This window comes from Agelaius phoeniceus, chromosome 2, assembly GCF_051311805.1.
Source record: "Agelaius phoeniceus isolate bAgePho1 chromosome 2, bAgePho1.hap1, whole genome shotgun sequence".
NCBI lineage: Eukaryota > Metazoa > Chordata > Aves > Passeriformes > Icteridae > Agelaius > Agelaius phoeniceus.
The window spans coordinates 29,003,591-29,026,255 of NC_135266.1; the positions used below are offsets into that span (position 1 = coordinate 29,003,591).

General features: G+C 38.1%; 1 protein-coding gene across 3 annotated transcripts in view; it reads right to left on the minus strand.

Annotated features, from left to right (window-relative positions):
• Window positions 1-10,525: 10,525 nt before the first annotated feature.
• The window catches only part of MRPS9 (mitochondrial ribosomal protein S9), a 34,085-nt gene continuing 21,945 nt past the window's right edge, over window positions 10,526-22,665 (minus strand). For all 3 annotated transcript variants that reach the window (XM_054627658.2, XM_077173377.1, XM_077173378.1), the window contains 6 exons: window positions 20,268-20,350; window positions 17,455-17,530; window positions 14,651-14,819; window positions 13,146-13,254; window positions 12,140-12,309; window positions 10,526-10,730 (listed from right to left, as the gene is read on the minus strand). In XM_054627658.2, coding sequence (XP_054483633.2) covers window positions 10,639-10,730; window positions 12,140-12,309; window positions 13,146-13,254; window positions 14,651-14,819; window positions 17,455-17,530; window positions 20,268-20,350 — 699 coding nt within the window. In that variant the 3' untranslated portion in view covers window positions 10,526-10,638. The remainder of the gene's footprint in view (window positions 10,731-12,139; window positions 12,310-13,145; window positions 13,255-14,650; window positions 14,820-17,454; window positions 17,531-20,267; window positions 20,351-22,665) is intronic.

Sequence of the window (22,665 nt, forward strand, 5' to 3'; positions counted from 1 at the left end):
CAGAAATCTAAAGCACGCGGGATGTGAAGTTTAAAAGAGCAGTGTTTTTCCTTAAATGAATGTAATCAATGTGCTTATTAGTTTGCTGCAGCAGAAGGAGGGAGTGGGTGGGTGTTTCAGAGTTGGCACATGTCTATTTGGCAACAGTGAATAGCCTGAGTGTTTATAGAGAGAGCTCTGTGGAATCCCTAGATTCTGCAGATTTTCTTACCAATTTTGTCTCAGATAATTAAGGATTTTAAATAATAAAAGAAAAAGTTAAAGAGGAAGTATGAGCTCCAGCTGGATCAAATAAAAAATAATAAAAAAGAAAGAAGGGTGTTTAAATTCTCAATATTGCCTTAAAACTAAAAATCAGCACTAAGGCACAATTTGGCTCTTAAAAGTAACTATGGAAAACTGGCACCTGCTTCCTCAACAGATCTCCTCCCTGGGTGTATCCAGAGATATATCTTCTTAAAGTAGTGATTTAAAAAAGTTTCTACAGCTGTTGGACCTGCAAGACACAACCCATAAATGGGACAGGACTGAGCTAGAGATGTCCTGGTCCATACCTGGCTGAACTTCATCACTTCACTAACACTGCAAGCAACAATCCCCATGTCTTGAAATCCCACCCTCCTCTGCGAGTAAGGATAAAAGGTTACAGCAACCCTAAAATGAAAAAACATGGAAGTTTGCACAAATGCAGGTGAGCTGCTCTCTGGTCATGCCTGGGAATAACTGTGGCAGACTCCAGCTGGACAAAGCTTCTCTTTGTCAGGCAGGACGGCTGAGGCTTAGGCACAGCATCACCTGTGGGAGGAAACTTCTCCCTGCAACAACCTGGCCGTGGTTTTAGTGCCTCTTTCATGCACACCACAGCCAGCTCGGGCACCAGTGCTGACATCAAGGAGGAGGGGAAGACACAGAGAAAGGATCTAATTCAGTTTTGAGGAATGATATACCACCACCCCCCAAGCAGTGGTCATTCATGGCATCTCCAGCATTGCTAAGGGCAGCAGAAACAAAAGGTCTGACCTGTCCTCCTGTCCCATCTCTCCTCCTTTCTGTAGCTCAGCCTCTCATCCTAGAAACACAATTCTCTTTCATCTACAGCTCCAAAAAGCCACAGACCAGTTTTGAGCATCAGCTAAAAGCTGTGCAGCCATTTAAGGTTCAGTAAGTCCTAAAAGCCAATTGAACTGAGAACCCCCTCGGGGGTCTTGTGGCAGGCTTGGAGCAGGTGAGAAGGTTGTGCTTCCTTTCTCTGAGAGCAGCACCTCTGGTGTCATCAGAGACAAAGACTTAGCTCAAGACAAAGCATGAAGGCTGCAGCAGAAGCTGCAGGCTGCCTGAGAGCAGCTATGAGGATGGACAGACAGGGCCAGGGTAACTGACATTAGCATGCTCATATCTGGATTCTCTTCTGAAATCTTGGACACTGCAATGAGCTGAACAGATCTGTGCCATTGCCTCTGTTCAGGTATCACCAGAGGCCTGCAGCCCATGGTCAGGCATTAAGCAATTTCTCCACAGTCACATACAAGCTCTGGGAAGGAGCAGGAGCTGAACTCTGTGCTTGCCCAGGATCATAACAATTTCCTAACTGCAACTGGATTCTGAATTGTTCCAGTCCTTATAGCTAAGTCATGACCATAGCAGAGTTGTCAAATTAGCTCAAGGAATTATTTATTTAGTTAAATCAGAAAGAATTACATATCTTCCCTAGTTCTAATAGATCTAACTAAGTGTGTAATACCTGGATGCAAATGTGTGTTCATGTATACATCTATACAATACATTGATCAAACATTACTTTATTATTAGGTGTTAACATCAGGTTGACCACAATCTGTTTCCTGCTTCTACTCTGACTGAAAGAGATTGATACTCTTGGGCAATTTATTCTTTTGGCAGTTATATTAAATTAAAAGCTAAGCCATACCAGCAGTAACTCAAAATAGGGAAAAATCTGTATATTGTAAAGATGCTATATCTCATTCTGTCCAGTCAGTGACTAAACGAATTAGATTATATACAATAAAACAAAACATATTTCTTAAAATGCATACCTACTAGGTGCACTTTGCCCCTTTTTCTTTTTAAAATTTAATGTTCAAAAGTTACACTGAGCCACTAAACCATACAACTCCAAGGCTATGTGTAATCTTAATTCACACATCACAGGTCTGTGCCAGACCCCCTCAAGGGAAGCTCCTGCTATCATGAAGGCAGCTCATTCACAAACATTGGCATCCTCCTCCTTCCCCCAAAAAAGAAAGATCCTGTGGGTTTTTTTACCCCCTCCACGAGCCATGCTCATGCACTGGTTTATGCCAGTTTAAAGCAATGTTTGCTTTAAAGCCATTGCACTGAGCCCTCCCTGCCTTAGAGGCATCCTCCCTCCTGGGGAAACACTCTCAGGGATCCAGCAAGGGACCCCAAAAGGCACAGCAAGGCTTGCAGCTCTCTCAAGGTGTTCAGGGCTCAATGCCACATCAAAATGGGCGGTCACAGCTCCAGAGGCTTTGCCAGCTTCCAGAGCCTCACCAGACTCTTCTGATAAATAGCTGCAGAGCATGGAGGAGCCTCTTGGCTCAAGATATTTCTATCTGGTGTATGCAGAGGGAGAAGGGACAAACCCCCACCTCATTCACTCTCCAGTGAACTGGAAAATCTGAAGGAGTGCAGCCCATAAACCACACTGTGCTACAGGCATTGACAGGAGTTCACCCAAGGGATCTTAAATCCTTAAAAATATAAGGACCTGATGTAAAGGTTTCCATTGACTCCAGATCAGATCCTGAGTGTAGCACACAGTGGGATATTATCCTTAGGCAAGTCCACAACACTCATCTGCAAGAGTCAGGCTGAGGAAAGAGGTGTTGAGCATCCTGAGCTGTGGGGTACATCCAAAGCCCCATCCCACAGCCTTTCTCAGCACACACAGCATCTGGACTGAAACCATTTTAAATCCTATCCTTCAAAGCACTTTCCCAACTATTCAGCTTTGGCAGTGACCATTTTCTCATGAGATTTTGATTACCCCTACCATTTCCATGACCATCTATTATAAATAATGGCCATGCACAGAAGTGTGTAGGTGAAGCACATTAATTTTGATACTGCAGTGTGATGGGGGCATGCGAAGCTGCTTCTTTGGAAAGGTCCCTCCTCCCCTCCTATTTTGATTTTTCTGCTTCTATACTTGATGACTAGCAATAAAAATGGGTAAACAAAGATCCAAGGGAAATGAAACTACATCTGCAGAACATTCAGAGCCAAAATACACAAGGTGGATAATTTGCATGCTGTATGTAAAAAGTAGTTATGCAGCTTTCTTCCTACTCTTTACATCTCCATAAAACATAATAATAGATTTCTAATTATACATCCAAATAATAGTCAAGCTGCAAGATGCTGGGAGAAAATTAGAAAGGGGGAAAGAAACTAACCAAAGGTACAGATGTAACGAGGGTAGTGACATTTCTATAAAGACGCTTTAATGGTTGTTAAGTAGTCATTTTGAAACAGAAAATTTTTAAGTGTCCTAATAGTTTTCATTTTCAAACAATTTGCTGTGCAGTTAAGTGATGTCAGACTACAAGCTGCAATCTACTACAATGACCAAAGAAGAGCTGTTTTCATACCCATCACAATATATAATTGATTCCTAAATTGGTTTTCTACAAAAGAAACCAATCAGATTTATGCCAAATTTAGGCAGTGGATGAAGTCTTGACTTTTGATGTTAAACATCTGATAAACTTTATGCTAACATAACAAGCTACATTAAATGATAAGTTCCTTAACATAAAAATAAGCTCGCAGTGGATCATGAAACACAGCCAGTGTCCTCTTTTTATTGGCAAATAAAATCAGCTGCATTGATGTATGGAAAGGGTACATCCTCTGCCCTGACACAATGGGAGAGTTTCAGCCAGCAGTTCCTCTCTCCCACAGTGAAACGCTTCCCTGACTTTGTCCTGCCAACCTGAGAGCAGCCCAGCTGCCAGGTGGGGGAGATCTGGAACCCCATCCTTCATGAATGAAGGGTGATATCCCAAATAGCTGAAACACTAGACACCATCACTGCATCAGTCAGTGCCACAGCTTCCACACTGAACAGCAATTCACCCCCTGAGGTGGCTCCTTTCCTCGGGCTTCTCCAGAATTCAGCAGCAGGGCTGGCCTGGTGCTCCTGGAAGCTCAGTTGCCCCTGACTCTCTGCAGCTGCTCTCTGCTGTTCTGTCTCCTGCCCAGGTTTTGTTTCATATTTTGGAGTACCTTCATGAGGCAGCTGCTCTGCACATTCCTGGTCTGAGGCAGGAGTCTTCCAGAGGGTGAAGGGTATGCTTTGCACTCAGCCCATCAATATCAGCTCGATCAGCACACCTGCTGCAACCAGCTATCCCTGATGAATTAAGGCAGAGATCACACAGAAATCTGGCTGTTAGAGAAACAAAGAAGCAAATGTCTTTCTAGTGAAATTTTCTAGATATTGTTTTCCTTTCTCGCTTTGCCCTAGTCAAATAAAATCATTAAGGGATCTTCACAACTTGAGTACAAATGAGTCTTTCAGCTTTGGAAGCATGACTTAGAGAAGAAAATAATCTGCCCACTTGCTTAACCTCTGAAATTATACAGAGTTCAGAGGTAATATAGGGAGAGGAATAAGAATAGGTCTCAATGTGACTTTCTCACAGGGAAGGAAACTGAGGGAAGCTGAATGTTAAACCTGTGTCAGCTCTCCTAGCAGAAGCAAAAGCTACCAGAGCTATCTCAGATGAAAGATGCAGGAGGTACCCCTGTAGCCTTGGCTCAAAAACATCCAAGAGATGCCAGCATGCATGTCAAGGTCTCACTAAAGAACATGCTTTTAAATTCGTAAGAATTTAACTACAGCTGATTAAGGAGAAACGGAAATTCCTCACTACCTTGTGGGCAATAATAGCTCCTAGATCTCTATTACATGAGCAGGGGCAGCCCTTGCTTCAGCATTGCTGGGGTCCCTCCCCACCAGAACACTCCAGCCTCAGTGAGATCTTTCTGAGCTTCCCTTGCCTCTCACAGCAAACCCAAACCCAAACCCAAACCCAGCAACACTCAAACCCACCAGCAGCATGCCTGAACTGCAACACACCCTGAGCAGCTGCCTGGGCCTTTCCTCAGCTCTGCCCAAAATTTATTACTGAGATGGGGGTGTCCAGCTCAGGTTGAGCATGACAGGTGACACGTAGCAGAAAGGTGTAAGATCCTGCCAGCCCAGCTGCCCTATGGTTTTATTTGTGAGCTGAGCAAGGAGGATATTGTGCAACCATGTGCTTGCATTCTCCATTTGCAATGAAGTTGAAGGAAGCAGATGTTTTGTTTCACACAGCCCTGTCACTATTCATGTCACAGCCTTCTGGGGCAGGCCTTGCTGCTCCTGCCTAAGAGCACTCTGTGAGGATTTTGCTGGCTCACCTCACACCTGCAGCAATGGGCAAGCCGTGCTCAGACCAAGGGTGAAGAATTTTGTAAGACAGAGACACAAGGTCCTTTACAAAGCAATGACCTCTTCCTTCTCTGTTACACAGTCTGTAACAATATTCCTACCATTTTATTGTTGACAATGGATAATCTATACTCATTCTTGCTTTGTAAAATATTTTCCCCTAAAACCTCAGTTGATGTTATATGAATACAAGTTTAAACCAACAAAAATATATTGTTGATATCTCCACCAGTACAAAAGCATTACAGCTGCCACTGCCCACATGCAATCTTGCACTCAAGGAATTAGGTATATATGGCCTAAGTTTTAGTGGTACCACTAATCCAAATCCTGTAGGGGTTTCCTAGGACTTGAAATAAGAACTATGCCAAGATATGTTGTAATTTTTTGGTAATAAAAATTAGTGTAATCATTTTTTTTTTTAGCATTATGTCAGTTACAACAGTTACTAAGGTAAAGTATTACCAGGCCAGCAGGAAAGGGTCAGGACCGGTTCTGGAACCAAGGAGAGTTTGCTTTCATTGACCTCAGAGGCAAATCAGCACTTTTAGAAAGATTCAACCATCTTGTACCTCCTGCTAATTATTCTCAGTCTGAACTTGCTTTTGTGATGTACTAGTCTGCTCAGGACATGTCACAAGCACACACTACTCTGCTTGCATTTTTATGTCAGTATCATCAGCATCTGAATGTGACATTTATTAAAATGACTAAGAAATAGTCAGGACACACCTTTAATACCTCAAAGATTCAGTGTGTTGAAATACACTGTGCTGGGAGTGGAGCACTCAAGGTTTTCTTCCTTCCTTCAAACTGAGCAAGTTCCCAGCAGAGCAGCAGAGTATCCATCACAGCTGATGGGGCTGGTAACTAGGAGAGAAATGGCAGGTGAACTGGAATTGCCCACCAGACTTCAACATTTGGGTATTTAATACCCAAGTATTTAATACTGAGAACTAACAGAAATCTAAACCCATTACTGCCCATTTGTTTGCTTGCTTTGTTCTGCTCCCACACTGTTTATGTGGGCAGGTACACAGGCAGTGATTTATGTTTACTTGTTTGTCTGGACATTTAGTAAGATACCACAACTTATATCTACTGTGTGCTAGCACAGCATTAAAAAATGCTTTCAATTCCAGCCATAAAATTTTATCCATATAAAATATCAGAGAATACTCAGAAAATTAATTCCAATATTTACAAGAATTTTATGAAACTGTACAGATAAAACAGTTTCAATAACAAATCTCTCTCCCTTTAGCCAAAACTGATTTCTGACATTTTATTTAAATAATTATATTTATTATGTTATGTACATGTTTGGTATGAGAATTCTAAGGGTAGGTTGGGGTTGGACATAAAGCAGAAATTCTTTACAATGAGGGTGGTAAGATACTCAAACAGGTTGCTCCAAAAATTCATGGCTGCCTATCCCTGGAAGTGTTCAAGGCTGGGTTGGATGGGGCTTTGAGCCAAGTGGAAAGTGTCCCTGCCAATGGCAGGGAGAGTCAAATTAGATAATCTTTGAAGGTCCCTTCAGCCAGAACCATTCCATGATTTTTGATGACTGGCACAATGCTACAGTACCATTTCCAGGCTTCAAAGAGCAGCTGGCATTTCTCAGCATAATGTACTAATAATTTGAAGGTATTATTTACACATTGAAATTAGATTGCTGAAAACTAGTATTAACGGGCACTTATTATTTCTCCTCACTAAAACCTTTTCTCCTGTCATGAGAAAAAGAAGTCCCGGAAAGACAATTCGATTGTACCCTTTTGAAACCCAATACATTTATTCTCATATTAACCTGTGGTTATGGAAGCAGCGTTCATGAGGAAGATTCCTCCTTTCCTTCCCAAGCATCCTCATCCCACTCCCGGCTCCGCATTCTGTTGCGAACTGCGCCACCTCGTGGCGGCGCGGCAGCACTGCCCGCAGCGGGGCCAGCCCAGCTCTGCCCGCAGAGCAGACAAGGCCGAGGGAACGGGACAAGCACCAGAAAGCGCTGGCACTGACAACTTTCATTTACCTTACAGAAAATTTTGGCATCTTACAGCAAAACCATCAGTTCGGTGGAGAGGAACGAAAAACAAAAATAGCCTGGATGAATCAACATTTCCCAAAAATCATGGAGGGCTTATTTCTTTTTGCCCACATTCAGAAAATATTTTAATGTTCAGGGTATAAGCATCTGTCACAGGACAGTAAATTATGGAATCTTGCTGGTAAGATAGATTGTTGCACATTGAAAGTGTTCAAAACTGAGACCTAAGAAGCCTGGCTTGAACAGAGAAGCCAGGTGTTCAGGGCTGCTTCTCTCAATAACTTTGGAAATGCAATGGAGTAAGAGGAGCAGGAAGGTTAAAACAGATTATTCAAATTGATGAATTGATTCTACTGCTGTGCTGCTGTCATAAGCAACAATTAACAACCCTGATAAATTTGTTTCTCCCACATGATACTTATTCTGATGTCTGGAAATATGAGTGAAAAAATGCTAGTTTCACCTTTTCATCAGCTTTAACACTACAGATAATAGTAATCTTTCTTAATACAACAATTTAACTTTCTAACTCCTAAGTGTTGACACATATTGCAGATGATCGAGAGGAACTTCCTACAAATGAAAAAACTGTACAATTCTGTGTTGTTTTTTTTCTCTTTTAAAAATGCTTTTTGCCTCACTTTTCAGATTTAGTTGAAAGCCTGAGTTGGTAGCTATTAAGCAAGTGACCTGGCTGCATAGGACTAACTAGTATTCCTAGTGACTTTCCTAAAAAGTTGCAGTAAATTCTGAAACTTTATCTCATTTTCCTTGCTCAGTTAAAACACCAAAGGCCATGGTCATACTTTTTTGAGAGGTAAAACACTAATAATTCCTTTAAAACATGATAAAAGGTTTTGCATGTTTTAAGAGCTGATAGGCTGTTGCACTTGTAGCTTCTTGCCTAGTAATGAGGCAAGTAATGCGGCAACACTGACCAATTCTCATTTGAGAAAATGATACAAATTCTACTATTTAATCTTTTTCATTATCTTCTTCAGCTAGCACCTTCAAGACCACGTGATTTTGTTCATTTCATCATGTGAGCACAGCAAAAGGATCCCTAGGTACCTGTGCCAGCATGGATAAATGTTTTTATTACAAATCACAACTTCTACTGATACATGACAGAGTTATTTTGCTACACACATGCAATTCAGACTTAAAGAAGTGCTAGTTAAGCCTTTCTGTATTTACCTTGGTGTAGAATCTCTCATGTAAAACCTCCATTTGTTTTTTCAAAGGGAGAGGTGATTTGCCTCAGCTGTTGAATTCAATTTAACCAGTCACAGAATCTTCTGCATTGGAAGAGACCTCTAAATTCAGAGTCTGACCATTTACCCAGCAGAGCCAAGTCCACCACTAAGCCATGTCCCAAAGTGCCACATCCCCATGTCCTATAAATACCTCCAGAGATGGAGATTCCACCACTTCCCTGGACAGCCTGATCCAGTGCTAGACAATCCTTAAGGTGATGAAAGTTGTCCTCATATCTAATCTAAACCTCCCCTGGCACAACTTTAGGCAGTTTCATCTCATTCTATCACTTGCTACTTTGGAAAAGAGGCCAACACCCAACTTAAAACCACATCCTTTCAGGTAATTTTAGCCTCATGTATTCTGATAAAGATGTACTACCTTAGCAATGAGAAATCTTGTCCAAGTTTACAGAGTATTCTCATAAAGCAAAAGTTAAAAAGAACAGGCTTTGGGAAGAGGAATCGCAAACATGTCAGTCAAGAATGCATACCCAGTTTCTGACCTCCTCTGTTTTTCTCAGCTGGTGAGGTCTATTTATTTGTTGCCCCCTGAATGATGCTTGGGAAATAATGACTGCACACATCACTTACAGTTGCTTATCACCTGCAGTGACCTGCTGGCACCCTTTGTGACCTCTGAGGTGTGGCTTTTGGTATGACCTACAGCAAGTAAGAAGCAGAGCAGGTACTCTGGTGCTTAAAAAAATCTGGCTGGGAGAAAGAATTCCAAGTACTGAAGTGTTTTAAATTAAAAGAAAGCTGGAAAGTGCCCTTTTGTTAAAACTACTGAGTTGTGTTTTTCTGCTTTTCCTGGTGAGATAAACTTTATCTTCTTTTTTGCTGTGGTCCACTTCCTACAGGACAGATGAAGGATATGCTCTTCCTTCAAAGTATTTGACCTCTGTCCCAAGAAGGAAGTTGGCAATAAACCAAAACCTTAAGCTTTTGGGTGAGCACTGTAACCACTAATCTATTTTGGAAGGCTACAATTATAGACAGGAGGTGGGCAGCACTGTCATCACCTCCTGCTTCTGATTTTAAAACAGAAAAGTTATGACTGTATTTGGCAAAGAGTCCAATGCTATCTTTGTGCATTAGCCATATTCGGAGCACGCCTCCTTGAACAGGCCCCTTGAGATTTAAGGGGTGGAGAAGAGTGTTCTAAAAGACAACTTCAGCTTAATCCCTCCAGCTCTTTCTGCATTTGGGGGAAGAACAGAAAAACTGACTCCTCCAGAGGATGATTCAGAGAACCTAAATTTAGGTACTTGTTCTGAATCACTCCCTACTTAACCTGGGGAAGCTTCCTGGAGACAACTGATTCCACAGGCAAAGGTTATCCTCTGTGACAGTTCCTCTCTCAACATCCCCTCAATTGTCACTACTATTCTCACTGGCTTCTCAACTCCACCACAGTTTAGGCAGGAAGTTGTTGCTTATCCTCAGATACCTGCAAGGCACAAAGGGAGGCACGTTGAAGATGTCCAAATACCCGGTTAGGAGCTGCCTAATTTCAGAATTTAAACTGCCAAATCATTAAACAAACTGATTTTTAGAAGTTATAATCCACCAACAGTTTCATAAATTGTTATTGACTTCAATTAAGTTAAGATGCAAAGTTGGCACTTGGTGACTATTTTAGATTTAGCATTCCATCAAATTGCACCATGATTTTCCACAATTTTAAATAAATTTAGAGTTGTTTGTTGCTCTTTAAACAGAAGACATAATAATTATAAAGGGGAAAAAAAGTCTTTATTACTAAATATATTCATACAACACTTTTAAAGCATAAATCAGTATGTTCTGACATTGTGGTAGCACTTTGTCACTCTTTAAATACTCAAGACTTATCGCTTTTTCCAGGTGAATTTCCGTCTGGGTCCCTCTTGACCAGGCTTTTTTCGTTCCTTCACACGTGGGTCAACTGTCAGTAATCCAGCTACAAAACACAGAAAAACACCCATTTATTTACTGCTACCAGTTAATATTACAGGTATGCTAAGTGTGAGCAAATAACTCTGACTTTCACTAACATAATCTGTATCATCCAGAGGGCTAAAGGTTCAGAAATACAAAACACTCAAAGGAGTGTCATCAGATCCTCTAACTTCTCTTTAGTAACTGAACTTCATTCATATTTTCCTTTACACACCACTAAAATAACCACCCATTGTTTCTTATCTACCCATATTGCTTAAGCCCTTAAAGCAGTGGTCTTTAAACTTTTTTGATCACGCAGTCCTAGCAGCATTTTTGAGCATGTACTCCCAAATATATGTATTTATTCACTTATGAATTATATACAGCACATTCTTACTGAATCCCAACGGATCAGTTGCACATTCCCCATTCTGAGGACCACTGTTAAAGTGGTATACTTATATATAAGTACAAATACATTTATATATATAAATATACTTAAAAGTGTATTTGGCAATGTCCCAAACATGTTCACAATTACCTGATCTCAGTAAAGATACCAAACTCATTACAATGTCTATTTATAAGGGTTTTCCTAGCAAGTTATACTTGCCAGTGTTGAAAAGGTACAGTCAAAGAAATCTGCAAAGCATGAATACAGCTTTTGTTTCATGGCTGGCAATAGAGTGAAAAAATCACAGCTGTTCTGCCACAACTGTTCTGCCACTAATACAAGCAGGTATTCTTGCTGCTAGTCCAGAAAGAGCATAGTTAAAAGCTCACAGTTAATAACACTGCATTTGCTGAAATAGCACAGACATCTCATCACCGAGAAGCATCAAATCCTGCAGTTATCTAAATAAATTCTATCTTATCCTAGGTAACTTGTAAACACTAAATACTGCAAGAGAGGAAAGAAGCTCCCTCAGTTTGGCTAGTTGCATGCAGTATGTTGCTCATTACTCTCTTTTCAAAGCCAACATTGCTCATTACTCTCTCTTGAAAGCCAACCCTCCAGTATTTATGTTGAAGAAAACTTTTTTAAAACATGAACAAGACACGACCAGAGAAGTAAAACAAACCACTATCTCAGTATCTTACAGCTCACTAATGTCTGATCCAAATTTATTTAGTAGTGAATACACATTCATGTTTTGTGATTCTATGTTGAGGCAATATAAGCTGGTTAATAGACCTAAAAGAGGTCATGAACAGATGGAAAAATGCTTGAGAAGTCATCCAATACGTACACAAAGGATGCTAGGAAAAAAGTGAAAACAGTCTATAAATCAATGCACATCCCTTTCATACAATACACAAGGTTTCACTGGGATTATTTACTCAAATCTGATCCTTAATGATCCTTGTATTAATTCTGTTAATTACCAGAAACACATTAAGAAACATTGAAATCATTTCAATTCCTACCTTGCCTCATGAATTCCACCTCCTTTTCTGTCACAAAACTCCTCAAGGCTTTTGCAGAGGCTAAACGTATTGCTCCAGCCTGTGCAGATCTTCCTCCACCAGAGACTGTGCAAACCATATCATGTTTTCCAATTCTGCCAAGAAACTGGAAAGGGAACAATAACTGTTCCCTAAGGGAAAAAAAAGAAGAAAAATTTAAAAATTCATGTGCATAAAGTTCTATGCTATGCACATTTCTTATCATTGTATATTAAAAAACATAGTTAACTTTTGGGCAGAGATCCAGAAAGACATTCATATCTCATCCAAATCAATCGGAAATTAGCAGCTAGGAGCATATTCCAACTGCCAATGGTACATACTTTAAGTTCAGTTTTACAACTACTTTTATTCCACTACTTCTCTAAGGAAGCCAAGATCCATCAGCTCTGGATATTGAAACTGAGCAACCTCTCCCTTTATTCTTGAGCTTAAAAATCACAACATAAAATAAAAACAAAAATCACATTAGGAATAGAAACTTTATGTCAGCCTAATGAGAAGTCTTCTCTAAATCAGACTGTGCACATCCTCCAAAATCTGAAGCTTTATATGAAAAGCCTCACCTTGTTTGCTTCCACTATGTTACTGTACACCAGAGTAATTACACATGCATGCAATTTGCAAATCTCTTACAAAACACTTAGAGATGATAATTATTATTATTAATTTTAAAAATAAATTTCAAGCCCTTTCTAAGGGGACTAAAATTTGAACTATTAGAACACTTCGTGTTCTTGGTTTTTGCATCCCTTCAGAAAAGGTGAGGCAAGGAGCACAGAGCAAGGCTTGCCTATCAGTAAATTCCTGAAAATTAGGAGGAAATGCAAGACACATTTTTATAAAACAGGTAATTATACAGAGACAAGAACATAGAATCAACATAGCATCAATATGTAACTGTATGGCATTACTTTTGCTGGAATAATTTAATTAAAGTAAAATACAGCTTTCATAGTGCTCTCACCTGTCCTGCAGCACTGGGAAGTAATGTAAAATGTCTATTCCATTCACTGTAATTTTTCCAGTCCCATTGTCATAAACTACTGCAGTAGCTCTGGCAGTTTTTCTTTTACCTTAAAGAAATTAAACCAAATCTTTTATGAGGCTTCAATATTCTCCAGAACTTCAAGTGCCCAAGTAGTTAAACAAATCTCATCACATTCATACAGTGCCAGCTGTTTGGTTTTACAGGCTGAGGTAAGAAAAAAAATGCAAACAAAGAACAACTATCTTTCAATGTATTTTAATCAATATCTGTTAAGTGGGGGAGAAGTGTGTGTTGGGAAACCAATCTCCTTCAGCACAAAGGAAGCAATCATTCTGATAAAGGAATTATGAAACAAATAAAACATTCTTCTTCATTTTGGGGGTGATGGGGCACAAACAAGACTGGTTTTGAACTTATTAAACCTGGTGGCTTTTCTCAAATCACACGGGTTGCATGCTCATCAAACTTCATTAACTACTGTTCTGAAGATACTACTGAAAACCAGTGCAAATTAAATCACGGTTTGCTGCTCTCACATCTTTGCTGTCATGTAACCTTGAAGACAACCCAGGTAAAGCAGCTCTCCAGCTATTCTGCCCTGCAGATTCTCTGGGACCTTTGTTCTTATTATCATCTGCTGCCTGCTGCATAATACCCATCATCTCTAAGATTCCTCTTAAATGTACAGCATAAAGTGTGTGTGCACACATGCTTTGTCCAGAAAATCATCAGCCTTTTCTATACACATTTGTCACATTTTTTCTATGCACTCATTCATATTCTATATCGCTTCCCAGCTGTGTGTCTCTCCAATGAAAACATAACAGCCTGTGTTTAGAAGACACAGAGACCTTCATACTTTTGTCTAACATCCCCTCCATCTCGGTATGAATGATCAATATCCCATTGTCCATCTCTGTCCCATATTTAGAAATTTCCTCTTCACACTTTCCTAGGTGTTTGTAAATATCCAAATACCTTGCTATTTATTCTTTGCATCTTCAAAGTTCCCCTTTGCTGGACTGCCAACAAAAATCATGATAAAGGTTACTCACTAGTCTAAGCATGCCATTTTTATACTAAGCAACAACACTGTTACATCCATGGAACTATTCACATTTGTTTTTGCATTCCTCTACTCTTTTTATGTTCAGCAGTCAGCTGTGCCCAAAAATCAAAGTCCTTTTGTATCCTACAACCTGTAACCCAATGGGGTCCTCTCTACAGAGCTATCACTGTATAAAAATACATATAAAAAACAGATGATAGTAGTCTGGGCCAAAAATTTGTACTTTCTGACCAGTCCATGTCTTAAGTTGGTGTTCCATAACATCACTAACAGCTATACATGCAGTATACATACATATATGAGCATATAAAATTAAGTAGTGACACTTTCAGCAGTGTTGTACCTTATATAAAGAAAGCGGTGTGAAGAGGAAAAAAGTCTGCATCGTTACAAATCAACAAGAAATGATTACCTTCCCCAGTGCTGAAGGCCACTCCTCGCTCATCATGCTGCAAGGGCTCAATAACCACCTTCTGCAACTGCACAGGAACTTCTTTGGAAAACTTCTGTATATACTTCTCCTCGATGTCAGCACATGGCAATGCCACCAATTTTTGTAAGAGTCGAATAAATCTTGAGTACTGTAAGACAACAAGACTTCATTAAAGTATGCAAGTGTAATTGCATTCGCGAAAACTTTCTATTTTTATTTAATGGATCTTTGCTACTTCACTTTTATTGATGATTTTTGACAAGATGACACTTTTGCACCTACATGCTGATTTAAGAACAGCATGCAGTTGCATCATTTTCTGTGTGACTAAAGACATCTAGTTCTTTCTTCAGAAAACAATTAAACTTTACTCCAAAGCATAACCAACCCCTTTTTATAAAGGATTACTGTATTAGAATGAAGTTCATCTCACTTAAAAGAAAGAAAAGAAAACATTGGAGGGATGTCTTAATTATTTTATTATTGTCTTATTAAAATAGGAAAAGATTTTCACTTGCTTTTTAGTAAGTTAGCATATTCACTGATTTGGAAATAATTTTATTTCACTGAACTGAATCTCATAAATGATTATATTTCATAACATATACAAAAAAATGCCTATCTTTGGCTGTTCAAGCTGAGTTACTTTAATGTTTATGATTTCCTTTAAAACTGAACAATCAAGGTATTTAAAAATTCAAGAGATACTTGACTTAAAGGGCAACCTCTTGAAATAAATTATCCTTGCTACTGTGTGGTTCTCCTTCCCCCTTATACCTCCCTCCAAAGTTCTTCAACATGTGATTAAAGAGTACACACCAGTGTGTTAACCCATTTGTACCAAAAGCTGGGATGTCCTGTTACCAAGACTTACTGGCAGGAGCTCCAGACAGCTGTCACCAGATATAGTTATCATACCATCAAAAATGGATTTTTCATATAGATACCATAACCTGATTTTTGAAGTTTTTTTCACTTACAAGCAGTTATTACAAGTATTTGTTCTTTTCTCTTTTACCAGAGTCTTCTCTAGCACAAAATTACTACTTTTCTTGTAACTTAACAATAGTCCCTGAAAACTACTTTTACCTAACAATATGACACAGACTTGTGGTAAAGCCCTTGAAGAGCAGAAATATGGAAATAAAAACATGTAGAAATTATAGATACTATAGAAGTAGAAAACTTCCAACAGTTTTCACTTGGAGAGCGCAAAAGGAAAAAAATCAATAGCTCTGAGTTTGTTTAATAATGTAAACATCACTGAAATTTTTCTTGCAGTGGCAAAAGGTAAGAATTTGAGCAGGAAAGACTGGCAGCTTATACTGAGACATTTCAAATTTATTTAAACAATGTATTTTACTATAGACTCAGGCTTACATGGGAGAGGCCAGTACAGATAAGGGTTTAGTGTAGGTTTTTGGTTGGTTGGGGTTTTTCTAAATTTATTGCAATGTACTTTTACAGATGTAAAATGTACTAATGTACAGAATGTACTAAAACCAAGCAGTGAAGAACACCAAACTCTTTGGTTGTACAATTAGACCTGGCACTTGGAGAGGAAAAATAGCCATTCCAAATGCAGGAGCTACTGAAAATACTGAAGTCTTAATGGCTTCTACTGCGAGGTAGAGAAAGACTCCTGGGTATTATCAGGATGGAGAATTTACAACAACTACTTCTAACTGATGCTTATGGACCACAATCTGCTGGAGACCTTTTTACATCCCCCACAGACAAGGAAGCCATCACATGCCACTGCACCAGATGACAACTGAGCAAAGGGCATGTTTGCTGCTGTTATGCTATTTTTGCAAAGCTGTTGTTCACAGGACAGACAAGATTGAGGAACACTGCTTCTAGGTGAGAAAACACTTGGAATGTTCAGACAAATAGAGTTACATTCCCTGGTACTGTCATATTCAAGCTTCCAAAAGCTGGCCACATAGACTGAACCTGCTGTGACAAAATCTAATGCTCTTCAGGGGACTGTAGGGAAAAGCTCTGAGTGAGAAAAAAGCGTATGACTATTAGGATGAATAGTCTTATACCCAGAGAAAGATGAAAAGGATGACTCCAAACCTACAGAATGATACAGTTTGCAGACACTGAGGAAACTGCAAAACTCCTCCCTCCCACCATATTCATGTAACAGGAGATATCTGTATCAAACCACAGATCTATACAGCTTTTTGTCTTCTGTTATTTGATTTTGTAGTCAATCACTAAGAAAAAGGGCTCCTTATTTCTAGTAAGCCCTCTGTGATTTTTCTATCATTACCATGTCATCCTTAACATTAAATAACTCTGTACAGGTTAGCTATTGTACAAATTCATTGTATTTCCCCGTGTTGAATATTTACCCCTTCTCTACAATCAGTAACAGCAGTTCTAGCCCTGTCTATTTTTCATCTGTAGCTATAATAAATGACTATTTCTAGAATAAATTCTTATAACCCATTCCTGACCACATAATTAGATAACAAGGAACAAGTGCTCTAGGTCTCACAATGTTGCCAGGAGAAAAACTAAATTATGGTAATAACAATGGAAAGTTCTTAAGAATTCTGTATTGTGCTAGATAAAAGATATCTACACAAGTCACTTCAGAACAACATGAATGTGACAGTGCTGTGAACACATGCAGACTTCATCAGAAGACAGAAGATTCTTTTGAAGTGGACCTCCTTCTGCATAATACCTTTCCAGTATCCAAAAACACACCCAGAGTCCAGATTTTTAAGACACAAGCCTCCTTAAGATTGGAAAGATTAATTACTTACATCATCATCTGACACTTTTTCTAACAACATTTCTTCCAATTCAATCTTAGTCAGCCATCTGCTGCCAGCCAGGTTTCTGTTTAAAATATCACATATATTCTTCCTTTAATTAACCATGCAATTAGAGTTACATCACAAAAGACCATACATACAGTCAGTCTTTGTTCAGAAATACATTTTCCATTACAAATGAATGCAGATCACATTCCTATAGTAAACATGAGAAGGCCTACGTTAATTTTAAAAGATTTGCCTTTTGAAAGGTGTGATAACTTCATGTATTGAATTAACCACATGACCATTATGAGTGTCAGCTATGCATTATTCATATTATTGAAGTCAAAGATTGAGTTAAAGTAATACTGTAATAGGAAGTGATCTTCCCCCCAGCTTACAACTTACTTTTAAAAGCCTGCTGCCAGGAAAAATTTGGTATACTAGCAGCACAGAGCAAAATCAAAGGCAGAATGTTAAAATCAAATTCTTTTGCCACTGGTCTTTACTTTTCTGATCAATATAAAGAACAGCACTAGCAGTAAGCATAGTCAAAGTACTAACGTAGCAGTGACACCCTGTGTTCTATCTACTGTGTAATCTTGAGCTGCTCAGCACAGTGACTGCACTGATGGTAGCAAAAGCAGAAATTTCTAAGATAACAGCCTCATACAGGAGAGATGCTAAGGCAAAGAAAAACCAGTGCTTGAAGTAAATGTTTGGAATATATATGATATGAAGTGACCAACTAAACAGCCATGAAAATACATACCAACATTATCAGGTAAATTTAAAGCGAATACGTAACTAGCCTCTTAAACTCCTCGGGTTTTTTAGAAACAGTGTTTTCAGCAGCATGAAGGAAGCTGTGATTCAGTAAAACACTCCTTCTGAAGGTGTTTTTAAGGAGTACTACTTCTCAAACATGCATATTAATGCTTTTCTGAGTCAGGACGTGAGAAAGGATTATTTAGAAACAATGCAGATTTTAACAATGATTTTAAAAAGCTTCCAATCCTGATCTAGTATATACAGGTATATACTTACATTTACATACTGTTACTTGCTACTTCCACTAAAGCTGGAAAAAATTTCTTGCATGTGAAAAGCTATAAACTTTAAGTAGTTCAGATCAGGTCCTAACCCTACAGTTAATATTACAGAATGGATTCACAATAGATTATTTTCTGGGAAAAAAACCCTAAACCAAACCACTAACTCCATGCCTCTCAAACAAAAAAACCAGCCCTTCCCACTAACCCTCTGCCTATACTTAGGAGATAAATTATCCTATCCAGACTAATCTCAGAGGAAGTACCATATCCAGTGTGAGAAGTAAGTATCAAAAATTCTTTAAATTCTCTGAGCTTTACAAACCTAACAGGGAAAAAACCTTTCATCTCTGACTAGCTTTAGGTCGTTTTTCACATCAGTAAATCCACTGGCTGAGCTCTGTGAAGAGTCAGGCTATTTTTCAGCAGCATGCAGCAAGAAACTAAATTCATTTGTTTTCTTGTCTGCTCAGAACCTAACACAAATCTATAATAAAACATTTTGTGGGTCACAGAATGCTATTTATATCATGAAGAAACATGAACTTCTGTTATTTAAGAAATTGAAATAATCTCAGCAAATTAATCCTTTCTCTTCCTAACATAAATAACAAATGGCTGAAATGAAGAAGTGACAAACCAACACGATGTGCTCCTGGAGCAATGCATAAATCTGGCTAGAAAATACACAGCAAGAACAAAGATAAAAACAACTTGGGACTGGGAAAAAATAACTATACAGAAAAGCAGTAAATGCCAAAACCAAAACTTCCTAGCTGTAGCCATTTCTTTTAAACACTTACTTAACTTAATTTTCTAATTTGAAATCCTTGCAAGAAATCTCAGAAAAATCAAGACTACAGTCTAAGAGGAGCAAACAGCACCTAAAAGCATATCCTGATTGGATACACCTAGAAACCAACAAATGTAGATTTCCCATAGCTTCTGGTTGACATGGAGCTTTTCTGTCCAGTGGCTAACTAGATGAAGAGCTTGCTGTGCATATTAGGGAAGTAAAACAGAAAAAAACAGACACTAAATTCAATTACTAATAGTGGTAATAATTAAAGAAATCCAGCCAAATGAGCTTTTCTAAAATCACTAAGTTTTGATGATTTCTGTTCAAAGCCATTAGAAGAAAAATAGTGAAATTAAGTATTTTGAGACTCTTAAATATAAATATTGGTAAGTTAAAATACTCAAGAACTGTAATTAAATACTATTAAAGAGCTCAGCCTTAGATCTTGAGATTTTAAAGGCAGGAACATTGTAGTTGGTACTTTAAAAGCCCATTTTTTTAAATAAAAAGTTTACCTCTTTTTTTCAAAATGCTTTAATAAAAGACATAATTAGAAAAATTCATACAGAATTTATGTTTTATATATATATAAAACATTCATATATATGAATAGATATGTTTTATAAAGAAACATAGAATTCTGGATATTTTCTGTTCATTTTCAAATCATACTTCAGAACTTTTTCAAAGCAAAGAATATTGAAAAGAGCAGAGAGAGTCTAAAGAGTAAGATAAATAGATGGGATTTCTCTACTCTAACAATGAGAAGTGAGTGCTCCACACATCTGGTAAAACTTTTCAACATGAAATTACCATACAAATATCACACAAGGAATAGAGCAAAAGCCTGAAAATGTGTTTGAGGAAAAGAAGGCAGGTAGCATGGGGAACTACCAGAAGTGCCAAAACAGAATATGAAAGCACATTAAGAAAACTACTACCAATATTCATTCTAATTGGAAGCTTACCTTTTTTCCTTCTGAAGAGGAAGGTCTTGAGCTGTCAGCTGGTCTTGATGTTTCTGAACATTCAGAAATTTTTCATATGTTTCCTTAAATGCATATGGAAGAAGTATTTAAATAGATTTTTTCATTTAATATTTAAATTTTGCTACTTAAAACAAATGTTGTTTAAATGGTTTTACTCTTCAAACACTTAAAATACAGAGGTCAGAGAACAAGCGGAGCTCTGGAAAAAAAATCATGTGCAGTTCAAAATGACTGATTTTGAATTCTGCAACAGTGTTTCTTGCCTTCTTACATATGCTTGTGAAAAAAAATCTCAGCTGTATACAGAAAGACAACTACATTTGTATAATGAATGCAACTCCAAAACATACTGCACAATAATTTCATCAGTGCATTCACATTTTGGTTTGACTTCCTCAAAATACTGACAAGGTTTAAGATGTATTTAATTTCATTTAGTTAGGATTTTTGTACATGTAGAAGTGTCAGATTTACTGGTGGTCTGTATCAGTCACAACTTCTTACCCTGGCATGTCTACATGGATACAAAGTTGCACATTTATCACAGTAAGCATTTCTGTTCTTTGAACTGTGCAGATGGACCTACTCTGAATTTTCAGTATTTTTAAATAGTTTTCTCAAAATTCTTAGCTATATTATTATTTTCAAAAAATGGCCTGACAGTGATTTTAGGGGTTTTTTTCAGTTCAGAAACTTATAAAGACTACTTGTTCTAAAATATAACCTCTAATACTCTTAATTACAGCAGTGATCCAAATGCAAAGGTAAATAGGATTATTTGAAGAAATAATTATAAACTATATTGAAACAACAGGACAGTTGTGCTACAACCAAGTACTTCTATGCCAAATAATTTACTTTCATTTAGGAGTGAAATAGAAAGCTTATAGTCACTTTCCTATACTGTACTAATATGAATTTTAGCAAATACTACAGACAGCAAGAGTATAAGAATTAGTGGGAAAAAGCAACAATAGTTTAGGGATTTTTATTTGTATTACTTAAAAAAAAACAGTAAAGAAAGAAACATGAGATATCTCTGTGCTGTCAGATATTAACTAATGAAATATTAGTTCTTAACATAAAACTGGGATTTATAACAGAATGCAGTGAAATATCTGCAACAGCTTAAAAAGAACAAAAAAATAGAAGTCCCTTGCTTAGTTATAAACACCTACTGTTCAAGCTGATTTTTTCATTAATATAAAATACACCTGCACATACACTAAAAATATTTGTACTAAAAATGTATGAACAAAGAACAGATTGTTATCTGAGCTGCACTCAAAGCATTTAAATAGGGGCAACTCACTGAAGTCTCTGACGCAGGTCACTGATGATATTTTTAATGCCACAATGGAACAAAATATTTTTAAAATAATTCCACAGTTAAAAATCTTGAAGTACAAATTCGTTCACTTTTGAGACAGTATGAGAATTCATATATTATAGCAGTAAGCCTTTCAGAAATCCCTTCTCTTTCGTGAGGTAATTGTATCAGATAGGAACTAGGAAAAAAATTCAAATTAAAAAAAGTTTCTTTATCCTCAAACACAGGCAACATTACATAAAAGAGCAGCAATCCTATTTTCAAGTATTTCCAAACCTCACAAATATAACCATAGTCCTCTAAGGAAACAGGATACAGTATTACTACTGTGGGCAAGATTTATGTCACATCACTCTAGTAATCTTAACCCCATTCAGAGCTGAGCATTAGTCTTCAAAAATTATTGCCTGTACATTAAAAGCAAACACAGTTTAGGTTAGAGAGCATGAGGTGTGCCTGCACCAAGCAATTTTTAGGTATCTGTAGTTAAGTACTGGTAAAGAATGAGTTTGGAAGCTTGTGCTTGGGACCACAGAGTGAGGGAAGAGAAGGGGAAGGAGGGCTGTGTCTGTCCCTCAGCAAGCTGGGGAGAGCTCAGCTGGAACAGTCAGAGATTGAACCTGATGAGCTCCATGAGTGTCTGCATTTGGAAGAAGTCAAGCCAGGCACAAAGATGATATTTTGGTGTCAGATGCTTAGAATTCTGACGTACTGGTTTATCAGGTCTTATAAATGTGTATGGAGGTTTTTCACCTTACTGCCACTCTTGGCTTACCTCTTGCCTTCAAAGGCAGAGGGTGTCACCACTCTACCTGCAAAAGCAGCCTCCTGTCTGCCTCCTCACAATCACCTATTCTCCTCCAATGCATTCTGGCATACATAGTAATTTATTAGTATGGTCAGCAAAAATACATGAACAGGAGCTCAACACAGCTACAACGCAGCTCCTTAAAAAAGGACACCTGGAAGTAATCACAGCTGTGACCTTAAGAGACTGACTACAGTCAGAATTGCTTCTAAACAGCAACTCAAATTTTCAAATTTTCA